This window comes from Hypanus sabinus, chromosome 2 (genome assembly GCF_030144855.1).
Source record: "Hypanus sabinus isolate sHypSab1 chromosome 2, sHypSab1.hap1, whole genome shotgun sequence".
NCBI classification, from domain to species: domain Eukaryota; kingdom Metazoa; phylum Chordata; class Chondrichthyes; order Myliobatiformes; family Dasyatidae; genus Hypanus; species Hypanus sabinus.
Genome location: NC_082707.1, coordinates 169,913,703 through 169,925,823, shown reverse-complemented (window position 1 = coordinate 169,925,823; position 12,121 = coordinate 169,913,703). Strand labels below are relative to the sequence as shown.

At 42.7% G+C, this 12,121-nt stretch overlaps 1 protein-coding gene across 1 annotated transcript in view; it reads left to right on the top strand.

Moving 5' to 3' along the window:
* Window positions 1-12,121, top strand: part of LOC132387026 (kelch domain-containing protein 1) — an 89,603-nt gene that overhangs the window by 33,860 nt on the left and 43,622 nt on the right. Inside the window, exon 4 of the mRNA XM_059959397.1 lies at window positions 5,780-5,898. Coding sequence (XP_059815380.1) covers window positions 5,780-5,898 — 119 coding nt within the window. The remainder of the gene's footprint in view (window positions 1-5,779; window positions 5,899-12,121) is intronic.

Sequence of the window (12,121 nt, the reverse complement as noted above, 5' to 3'; positions counted from 1 at the left end):
CTAAGACAGGAGAATTTATAATAGGGATTAGTGAAATGGCAGGGGGTTTAACTGATTTTTTTTTTTGAGTGTGTTCATTGTAGAAAACAAAACCTGTCACATATATCAGAGTCGAAGTTCCAGAAAGATGGGGAAATTAGTTATCAGTTTTTAAAAAATTACACTTCGGAATTTGTTGAAGTTGTTGAACTTGATAGCAGATAAATGCCAAGGACCTGATGACTTGCATCCCATAATACTGAAAGAAATTACTTTAGAGGCAGTGAATTTTCTGGCTTTCATCTCCCTAAGTTCTGAATTGTTCCTGTGGTTTATAGTATATTGCATGTAATCACTTTTTGGAACAACATACTTGGAATTAGTAAAGAAATCTAAAGTAGGTAGTAAATAAACACCTTGGAAAGAATCAAGCTAAGGTCAGCATGGAATTATGAAGGAAGTCATGTTTGACTCATTTACTGGAATTCTTTGAAGAAGTGCCTAGTAAAGTAGGTAAGGAAGAACCAGCAGATGGAGTGTGTTTGATTTTTCTTTTTGGAAATGGCTTGATCAGGTTCCATATAAAAGGATGTTCAATCAGTTTAGAATACGTGGAACTGATGGTAATACACTGACGAGGGTTATTAGAAATGAATAATTCTCAGTTTGAGAAACTTTGACTAGTGGGGTACCACGGGGATTGGTGTTTAGACATAAGCTATTCACAAACATTTGGGTGAGTGGATAAAATGTCATATTTCCAAAACAAAAGAAGCCTGGAATCCAGAACAATGCAGAACTGATGTAAGTTCTGAACTCAAGAAATTGACTTAATCTTTTGCCTCCCAGATGCTGCTTGGCCAACTGAGTTCTTCCGGTGTCCTTTTTTCCCCCTCATATTTCCAACTTTGCTGTTGGTACTAAATTAGAAGGAGTTGTGAGTACAGAATACGATACAAGAAATTTTCAAGTGATTTGTGAACAGACTAGGTAGCGGGCAAGCTCATGACTAATAGATGGGGACTAAAGTGGGGGGGAAATGAAGTATTGTAGCGATGTGCCACCTTGTGAACTGGTCTACCATAGTTAGGAGGTACCACGCCCCTCGGGACACTGGTAGGGGGCCCACGATATCCACATGAATGTGGTTGAACCTCCGGTGGGTGGGTTCGAACTGCTGCGGCGGGGCTTTAGTGTGCCGCTGCACCTTAGCTGTTTGGTACTGCGCGCACATTCTGGCCCATTCACTGACCTGCTTGCGAAGTCCATGCCACACGAACTTGCTGGAGACCAGCTGGACGGTTGTCCTGATAGATGGGTGCGCCAAATCGTGTATGGAGTCGAAAACTCGCCTCCTCCAGGCTGCCGGGATGATGGGGCGAGGTTGGCCGGTAGCCACATCGCACAGGAGGGTCCTATCACCTGGGCCTACAAGAAAGTCCTGCAGCTGCAAACCTGAGACTGCGGTCCTGTAGCTGGGCATCTCATCGTTTGCCTCCTGCGCCTCTGCCGGTGCTGCATAGTCCACACCCAGGGACAGGGCCTGGACGGCTGGTCTGGAGAGGGCATCTGCCACGAAGTTGTCCTTTCCCGAGACATGCTGGATGTCCGTCGTGTACTGGGAGATGTAGGACAGATGTCGCTGCTGGCGAGCCGACCAGGGATCAGACATCTTCATGAACGCGAAGGTCAACTGTTTGTGGTCCGTGAATGTGGCGAATGGCCTGCCTTCTAAGAAGTACCTGAATGCCGGATTGCCAGATACAGTGTCAACAGCTCCCGGTCGAAAGCACTGTACTTGAGTTCGGGTGGTTGTAGGTGCTTGCTGAAGAACACCAGGGGTTGCCAGCACCCCTCCGACTGCTGTGTCGGATGTGTCCACCGTGAGGGTGGTCAGAACGTCTGTTCTGGGGTGCACCAGCATTGCGGCATCTGCCAAAGCTTCCTTGGCTTTAACGAAAGCGGTCGCGGCCTCCTCGTCCCAAGTAATGTCCTTGCCTTTACCCAACATCAGGGTGTACAAAGGGCACATGATATGGGCTGCTGAGGGGAGGAAACGGTGGTAGAAGTTCACCATACCAACGAACTCCTGCAGGCCTTTGACCGTGTTGGGCCGGGCAAAGTGGCGGATCGCGTCTACCTTGGCGGGCAGAGGGGTTGCCCCGTCTTTGGTAATCCTGTGGCCCAGGAAGTTGATGGTTTCGAGACCAAACTGACATTTGGCTGGGTTGATCGTGAGGCTGAAATCACTCAGGTGGGAGTAGAGCTGGCGGAGGTGGGACAGATGCTCCTGACGACAACTGCTGGCTATAAGAATGTTGTCCAAGTGGATGGAACGCAAAGTCCAGGTCACGTCCCACCGTGTCCATTAGCCACTGGAACGTCTGTGCGGCACTCTTCAGGCCGAATGGCATTCGGAGTAACTCGAACAGGGTGATGAGTGCTGTTTCGGGGATGTCTTCAGGGTGCACCGGGATTTGATGGTATCCCCGGACGAGGTCTACTTTGGAAAAGGTTCTTGCCCCATGCAGGTTTGCTGCAAAGTCCTGTATGTGCGGCACGGGGTAGCGGTCTGGAGTGGTAGCCTCGTTCAGTCTGCAGCAGTTGCCGCATGGTCTCCAACCCCCAGCTGCTTTGGGCACCATGTGCAGGGGGGAAGCCCATGGGCTGTCGGACCTCCGTACGATCCCCAATTCCTCCATCTTGAACTCCTCCTTTTCCGGGGGGAGCCTTCGTGTGCGGTTGTGGACAGGTGGTCCCTGGATCGGAATGTGGTGCTGTACCCCATATCCGGCTGCCATGAACTGCAGTGCCAGAATCGATGGAAAGTCTGCCAGAATTCTGGTGAATTCGTTGTCCGACAGCATGATGGAGTCCAGGTGTGGGGCCGGCAACCTGGCTTCACCCAGGGAGAATGTCTGGAAAGTCTCGGCATGTACCAGTCTTTTCCCTTGCAAGTCGACCAGCAGGCTGTGAGCTCACAAGAAGTCCTTCCCCAGGAGTGGTTGGGTCACAGCGGCCAGTGTGAAGTCCCACGTGAACTGGCTGGCACTGAACTGCAGCTGCACTGTGCAGGTGCTGTAGGTCCGTATCGTGCTGCCGTTTGCAGCCCTCAGGGTGGGTCCTGGCTTTCTGTTGCGGGTGTTGTACCCTGTCGGGGGCAAGATGCTGATCTCCGTTCTGGTATCGACCAAGAAGCAGTGTCCCGACTGTTTGTCCCAGACGTACAAGAGGTTGTCCTGATGGCCAGCCGTCATAATCATTAGCGGCAGCTGGCCCTGGCCCTTGCAGGGCAGGTGACAATGGCGGATTTTTGTGCCCCACCGCTGGTGGTAGAAACACCATTGTTCACTGGCCTCCTCACTCCTGCCTCTGTGTTGTGTGCGTCCCCCTGCCGGGCCGGCCCTGGTCTGGTCTGCTGTTGGGCGAGTGGCCTGGTAATCTGATGGACGGACGCCACGCTCTCCCTCTTGGCTTTCCACAGCACTTCTGCCCAGGCCACCACCTTCCGGGAGTCGCTGAAATCTGCATCAGCCAGCAGCAGATGTACGTCCTCGGGCAGCTGCTCTAGGAACACTTGCTCGAACATGAGGCAGGGCTTGTGTCCGTCAGCCAGGGACAGCATCTTGTTCATCAATGCTGACGGCAGTCTGTCTCCCAAACCGTCCAGGTGAAGCAGGTGGGCACCCTGCTCACGCTGTGAGAGGCCAAAGGTCCCAATGAGCAGCGCCTTGAATGCTTCATATTTGCCTTCTTCCAGGGGCAAATGTATGAAATCCGCAACCCGGGTGGCCGTCTCCTGGTCAAGGGCGCTCACCATGTGGTAGTAAAGCGTGGAATCAGAGGATATCTGCCGAATCTGGAACTGGGCTTCTGCTTGGCTAAACCACGCGCGTGGTCGCAGCGTCCAGAAAGTCGGCAGTTTTAGCAAAACTGTGTGAACAGGTGAAGAGTCGGTCATCTTTGGTCCAAATCCCATTTGGACTGTCGGGTTCACCAATGTAGCAATGTGCTACACATAGTGCTGAAATAATGACACGCAGTCGGTAAGTCGTTTTGAAACTAGTTTATTCAAACTTCACAGCGCTGGCATTTGAATCCCTAGCGCTGGCCCTTTCCAGGCAGAAATGACTTCAGAGGTGCATTACCAAAGTCTCCCCCGGCACGCTGGCTATTTGTGAGCCAGTTCGCCTGCACAAAAAGTGGGTCACCACAGTATTTATTAAATGGTAAGAGATTGTGCAGTGTTGAAGTTCAAAGAAACCTCTGTGCTTGTACAAAAATCACTGCAGATATAATAAATGATTATGATTAAGAAATGGTATGATAGCCATTATAACAAAAGGATTTCAATATAAGAGTATAGATGACATTGCAATTGGATAGGGTATTGATAAAACACAACTGGAATATTGCATACAGTTTTGACCTCTTAAAGTAGTTTGGAAGAAAGGGAGCAGATCACATCGAAGTATAAAAATGTTCTTAAATGCCTTAATAGATTATTTGTATGTCAGTTGTTTCACCTGACAAGGGAGTCTACAGCAGGAAGAATATTTCAGATAAGGGATAAGCCATTCAGGACTGAATTCTCTCCCTAAAATGACTTGGGGGCAGGGGGAGATCAGTTGTTGTATTCACATAAGACAGGTCAGTGGATTTTTATATATTATGAGAAACTAGAGAATGAACTCTAATGAATAGTAGATCAGCATGAAGATCCACCATTTGTTACTCCTGCTTGTATCTCCTTCATTCTTTGTAACAAAGTTCAGCAGTTCTACTAGAATAAGTGGCATCTTAAGCTTGTTCAGTTCTTCTATGCTGGAATACATAAAAATAGGCTTTTCATCTGGCTCCCTTCTGATATGTCTTTTTAGCAAAAACACAAAACGCCAAGATGAAACATCTCGGCCCAAAACGCTGACTTTTTATTCCCCTTCATAGATGTTATCTGAATTGCTGAGTTCTTCCAAAATTTTCTGTGTTACTCAAGATTTCTAGCATTTGCAGAATCTCTTGTGTTTATGATTTCCTTTGGAAAAATATTCTATTTAGTATGAAGTTGTTACTGCATTTCCAAAGGTTAGAGGTTTATTATTTTTCTACTTAATTTTCAGAAAGGTGGCATATGCAAATGTCACCATATAGAACCCTGAGATTAGTTTTCTTGTGGGCATAACAGTAAATCCAAGAAATGTAATAGAATCAATGAAAGACCATATCCAACAGGATGGACAGATGACCAATTTACAAAAGATAACAAATTGTGCAAATACAAGAAATGGTAAATATCAAGAACATGAGTTGAAGAGTCCTTGAAAGTGAATCCATAGGTTGTGGGAACAGTTCAGAGATGGGTGAATGAAATTAACCCCACTGATTAAAGAGCCTGGGGTTTCGGGGGTAATGACTGTTCCTGAACTCGGTGGTGTGGGTCCTGAGGCTCCTATAGCTCCTTCCCAATGACATGAGAAGAGAGTACTGCCTGGTGGTGGAAGTCCATGATGATAGATGTTGCTTTGCTGCAACAGCTCTCCTTATCGATATGCTCAATAGTGGAGAGACTTAACTGTGATGGACAGATTAGGTCATATCAGTGGAGAGAGTAAAAGTGTTAACATTTCAGGTCAATGGTGTTCAACTGAAAAAGATGTGCTGTGGATATTGCAGCAAAGAAAATTATTGTAGTTCCTATGGATGATTTTCAAAGCTTCTTGTGAACCAATTAGTAAATTATGACTTCCCATGTGGTTTGACATTAGAACAAAACTGACACATTGTTTTATGTTTTATACAGCTCTATTGTGTTAATTTAGAAGTAAACAATGATGTGTTTACTTGGAAGAAGATCTGTAATTTCCAAGGAAATCCTCCTACTCCAAGAGATAAACTTTCTTGCTGGGTATATAAAGACAAGTAAGTTGCTAAACCTTAAATATTGATATAATTGATGTTCTAATTATTCTCTTAAATTACCTCACAGTTGTAAGTATTATGTAGTGACTGCATTGGCAGAGATTGATGGGTTCTTGATTAATTAGGGTGATATAGGTTGCTGGGAGAAGGTAGGAAGATGGGTTGAGAGAGAGCTGGATCAGCCATGATGAAATGGCAGAGTAGATTTGATGGGTTGCATGACCTTATTCTGCTCCAATGTCATATGGTTTATGTCATAATTTTAAAAAAGCTTATAAATTACCATAATTATGTATATGAATTAAACAAGTAGTGGAAAAAGAGAGTAAAAATGTGAGGTGGTGTTCATGGGTTCATTGTCCATTCAGAAATCAAATAGCAGAAACATTGAGTGTGTCTCTTTGTGCTCCTGTACCACCTCATTGATGGTAGCAATAAGAAGAGGTTATGTACTGAGTGGTGGGAGTCCTTAATGATGGATTCCGCCTTCTTGAGACAATGCCATTTGAAGGTGTCCTGGATGCTGGTGCCTGTGATGGAGTTGGCTGAGTTGCAACTTTCTACAGCTTTTTCTATTCCTTTGCAGTGGCCTCGCCACAGCAGACAGAGTTGCAACCAGTTAGAATACTCTCCACTGTACTTTTGTAGAAATTTGTGAGAATCTTTGGTGATATAACAAGTCTCCTCAAACCCCTAACTGTTATGCCTTCTTTGTAATTACATCAATATGTTAGGCCCAGGATAGATCTTCAGAGATGTTGACGCCCATGAACTTGAAACTGTTCCCCCTTTCAGTGTTGATCCCTTGATGAGGACTGGTGTATATTCTTTTGTCTTACCTTCCTGAAGTCCACAATCAGTTCCTTAGTCTTACTGACATTGAGTTCAAGGTTGTTGAACTCAACCACTCAGCCACTCTTGGTACCAGCTGAAATTCTGCCAACAACAGTCGTCATTGTCAAATGTGTGGATGGCATTTGAGCTCTGTCTAACTACACAGTCATGGATGCAAGAAGTGTAGAGCTGTGGACTAAACATGTGTCCTTGAGGTGTATCAGCATTGATTGTCAGCAAGGAGGAATGTAATTTCTGATCTGCTTTGTCTGCAGTCTCCCAGTGAGGAAGACACAGATCCAGTGGCAGAGGGAGGTACAGAGGATCATGTTTTGGAGCTAGTTGGTTAGACCCAAGGGTATGATTTTGTTGAACGAAGCTGTAATCAAATAGCTACCTGATATGTGTTGCTATTGCCCAGGTGATCCAAGGCAAGTGGAGAACCAATGAGGTTGCATATGCTGAAGACCTATTGTGGCAATGGGAAATTGCTGCAGGTCCAGGTTCTTACTTAGTTAGGAGTTGATTCTGGCCCTGACCAACCTCTCAAAGCACTTCATCCCAGTAGATATAAGTGCAACTAGGTGTCAGTTGTTGAGACTTCTCACTCTGCTTTTCTTGAACACTGGAATGATTGTTGCCCTTTTTGAAGCAGTTAGGAACCTCTGACTGCAGCAGTGAGAGATTTGAAGATGTCGTTGAATTCTCCTGCCAGTTGTCTGGCACAGGTTTTTGTTGCCATACTAGCTACACCGTCAGGGCCTAACACCTTGCGAGGGCTTACCCTCTTAAAAGATGTCCTGATGTTGGCTTCCAAGACAAAGATTACAAGGTCACCCAATGTTGCAGGGTTTCGCACAAGTCTAGTTTTATTCTCCCTTTCAAGGTGTGCATAAGTGGTATAGAGCTCATCACACCATTCATGATGTCAGGTTTCACTTTACAGGAAGTCATGGCCCGCAAACCTTGTCAGAGCTGATGTGCATCTGATTCCATCTCTAACATCAATCAGAATTGTTTATTATTTTGCTTTGAAAATAGTCTTTAATTGGTCATACCTGGACTTGTATAGTTGTGGATCACTGGTCTAAAATGTCACAAATCTAGTGCTCAGCAGACAACACATCTAGTTCATCCACGGCTTTTGGCTTGGGTTTGTCTGATATGTTTAAGGCACACAGGTCTTGATGAAGTTGTTGACAACTGTGGCATATTCATTATGATTTGAAGATAGATATCTGGATATTGTCCAGTCCAGCAAGTCATAGCAGTCCTGTAAGTGCATCTCCATCTCCCTTGACTTCTTGATCACTGATGCTATGTTCTTAATTCTCTGCCTGTACTCTGGGAGTTAGAAGTATAGCCAGGTGATTGGACTTTCTAAAGTGTGAACATGGGATGATACAGTCTTGATGCTGTTATAACAATAGACAAGTGTGTTAGCTTTGGAGCCACAGGTGATCTGTTAGTGGTAGTTGTTAGACACTAATTCAAACAATTTACTTTAACAATAGGGAAGGCATGTGGGTGCATTGTTTCCTGACTGCTGATCATGGAGCTCAGCTCCTCCATGCCTTCTTGATGTTAGCATGAGGTAGAATGTACACCACAGGATGGTGTCAGAAAACTCCCTTGGCAGATAAAATGAACATCAGGATTGAGGCAGAACCGCCACGTCTGTGTACCATGATTAGTTAATCATAAAGCATGCTCCACCTCCTGTCCATTTAAATGACTCAGTTGTCCTGTCTTTGCAGAGAATGATTAAGTTGTTGGGCTGCAGTGCAATGTCCAAAATGATACGTTTTAGCCATGTTTCCATGAAGCAAAGTTCTGCTCCACAATCCTTTATCCGAAATCCTTGGGGCCAGTTGCATTTCGGAATTCAGAACTTTTTGGATTTCAGAATCCCTCCTTATCGGTTCTGAGACTCCCTGCGGATGCCAAAAAGCATGTATGCTCAAGTCCCTTATTAAACCTGTCTCAGTGCGGGTGGATTTTAGGACCAGGCGGAGCTCCGGACTTACGCACATCCTCCGGTATACTTTAAATCATCTCTAGATGACTTATAATACCTAATACAATGTAAATGCTATGTAAATTGTTGTTATACTGTATTGTTTAGGGAATAATGACTAGAAAAAAATTATTTTCAAAAACATTCAATAAAACAAAAATATACAGCTGTGGAGACCCATTTCCTGGCACATCCGAACCGACTCACAATTAGATAGCCTACGGGGGTTTGCGAGCACAGAGCTTTGGAGCCTCTGCGCCATGGGGGGCAGGTTGAGGGAGGCTTAAAAATGAGGCTGAAGATTTCGAATAAAGTTTTTTCCTTCGACTGCAGTTACCGACTCCGTGTCGTAATTTTAGCGCTGCGTGTAGCACACCGCTACACAGCTTCAAACTAACTGAATCAAACACATTCTAAATGACTTATTGGAATAAATATAGAACGTCACTATCACTATAAAACTTCAGTAGCTTGTCTGTTTCTTTAAATCATATACAGTGGTAGATCTGACACCATATTCTTCAGTAAGGCACTGCAGAGACACACCGTGATTAAGCTTCTGCAATAACTCCACTTTCTGCGTTACTTCTCTTTTTTTCATTGTTACCCATAGGGGTATCTGTGGCTCTTTTTGACATTTTCACAGTGAAATTAAACACAAAGTCAACAATGAACACAAAATATCAGTGAACAGCAAATGCACATGTAACCAGTACGAGCGCTGAGCCTCAACTGACATCTGGCAGCCTCTGCTAGTGCTGCCATGTCACACATGAGTGATGTCAGTTGTTGGTAAAAATAAACTTTGATTTTCGGAGCTTTTTGGATTTCAGAATTTGGGATAAGGGATTGTGGACCTGTACACAGTAGTCTTTGGTGTGTACTTGAGTGCACTTGTTAGATTTCATCATGGGAGGTGGGGGAAGATGGGATGTGTTAATGTCTTGTTCAAGAGGCAATGTGGTATAGTTGATATCATAATCCATGGCTACATTGAAAGTTCAGTTTAGATTGTATATTTGTATAGGCAATCCCCTGTATTGCAATTGTTTGGTATTGGAAATTCACCCTCATAAAATTCACGATTTGCTACTCAAAATTTTGAGATTCTGAATAAAATTTGCCATGATGGCATTTATGTGAGAATACGGGGTGGGGGGGTGAGTGGGTGTGGAATAAAAGTATATAAATGTTTTAATCCATATAGAATAGACTGTTCATGTTTTCATAATGGGAAAAGGATTTAGTGTGATGAGAATTGGGTAACAAAAGGAAAAATAAATGATCATGAGCATAATTTCTGAATGTGGATACAGACTTATAATTTGAGCACAGTTGATTTATCCTGATTCATGGGATCAGTCTATAACAAAGCCTATAATGAAGGATTATTTTATTTGAAAGTGAAATATGATGAGTATTTTGCTCAGTACTGAGTCTTATGAAAATAGCCAAACATTCTTGTACATTTTCAGGACTAAGCAATTTAACTTTTGTTAGGATTTCATCTGATTATTTTTAATTTAAAGAATTGTCCTTTTTCATAATTTGTTTAAAATCCTTAACCTCCAAATGTTTACTTAAATGACCCAAAGGCACAGACTTGCTTCAGACTTGCTTCCAAATCTTAAAAGTATTTTTCCAAATTAGTGATAGCAAAAACTACAAATATGTTTGATTGTGAGGCATATTGTACACAAGGATAATTTTAGATGTCCCACATATATTTTGATAATATACCAAGTATTCCCAGACACATTGGCCTCTATATGGACAAGCAAAGGTGCTTGTCTTTTTAAAATGTCTATTTTATGATCATCAGACTCTGCCAGACATTAAGAACTTCAAGTTCTGCAGGTCTACCCCACCCCGGCTCGATAGTAGAGGAACTGGACTTGGTGTGAACCATGTTGCAATCTGTTACAGAGTGGCATTGGGGTTGGTGCACAAAGCTAGTGTGCAGTCCAACAGTGAGTGACTATCTTAATAATTTTTCTTGTGATCTGAAGACCCTGTTGGACATTGATAATGTGGAGTGCTCCAAGTCCAGTTCACTGGTTTATTGGTGGGACTGACGGTGGGGGAGCCACGTGGCCTTAGTTGTGACGCTGAGTAGGCCTCATGGTGCAGGCTTGTCTTTTGCAGTCGTCCTGGAGAGGTGATGTGGCACAGTATCCATGCTGATATCAGTGCTGCTCTCCAGTGTTTGCTCAGTAGATGACGAGCTGGATTCCGTTAATCTGCAGACTGCTGCAAGCATTTTCTTGCCGACATCCATGGACTGAGGGACTTGCGCTATGTTACATATATTTGTGTGATTGTATGTTTACTACAATCTTTTTTCTTTCTTTTTTTCCATTCTTTTTATTATTATTAATAATATGAACAAAATACAATTGATATATTGATAAAGGGATTACAAACATACAAATTCCCATTGCACATGAAAGAATACATAAGCAATGATTACAGTATAAATGAGTTTTCCCAAAACATGAACCATACAGTATATGTATGAACAAGGTAAATCTAGGTATTTCATAATATTTAATATAAAAAAACAGAAAAAAGAAAAAAAATGTAATGCAAAAATAACTAAACTACTAATCTAAAAGCTAATAAAAAAAGCAAAAAAAGAAAAAAAAGAAGTAAAAACTAGAAAAAGAAAAAAAAGGGCTGTTTATAATATCTCACAAGAATACATAATCATCAGTGTCATCAACTCCGATCTTCTCAACATAAATAAGATTAAAGCTGGAAAATCAAATAAGCTTGGAACAGGGTCATATTACATCATATGAAAATATTGAATAAATGGTCTCCATATCTTTTCAAATTTAATAGAAGTATCAAATACACCACTTCTAATTTTTTCTAAATTTAAACATAACATAGTTTGAGAAAACCAATGAAATACAGTGGGAGGATTAATTACCTTCCAATTCAGCAAAATAGATCTTCTAGCCATCAGAGTGAGAAATGCAATCATTCGACAGGCGGAAGAAGATAAATGAAGTAAGTCCATCATTGGTAAACCAAAAATTGCGGTAATAGGATGGGGTTGTAAATCGGTGTTCTATACCGCAGAGATAATATCAAAAATACCTTTCCAATATTTTTTCAAAAGCGGACATGACCAAAACATATGAGTTAAAGACGCAGTTTCAAATTGACATCTATCACAAATAGGATTTATATAAGAATAAAAATGAGCTAATTTATCCTTGGACATATGGGCCCTATGTACGACCTTAAATTGTATTAATGAATGTTTGGCACATATAGATGATGTATTAACTAATTGAAGAATTCTATCCCAATTCTCAATAGAAATAATAAGATTAAGCTCTCTTTCCCAATCATTTTTTGTCT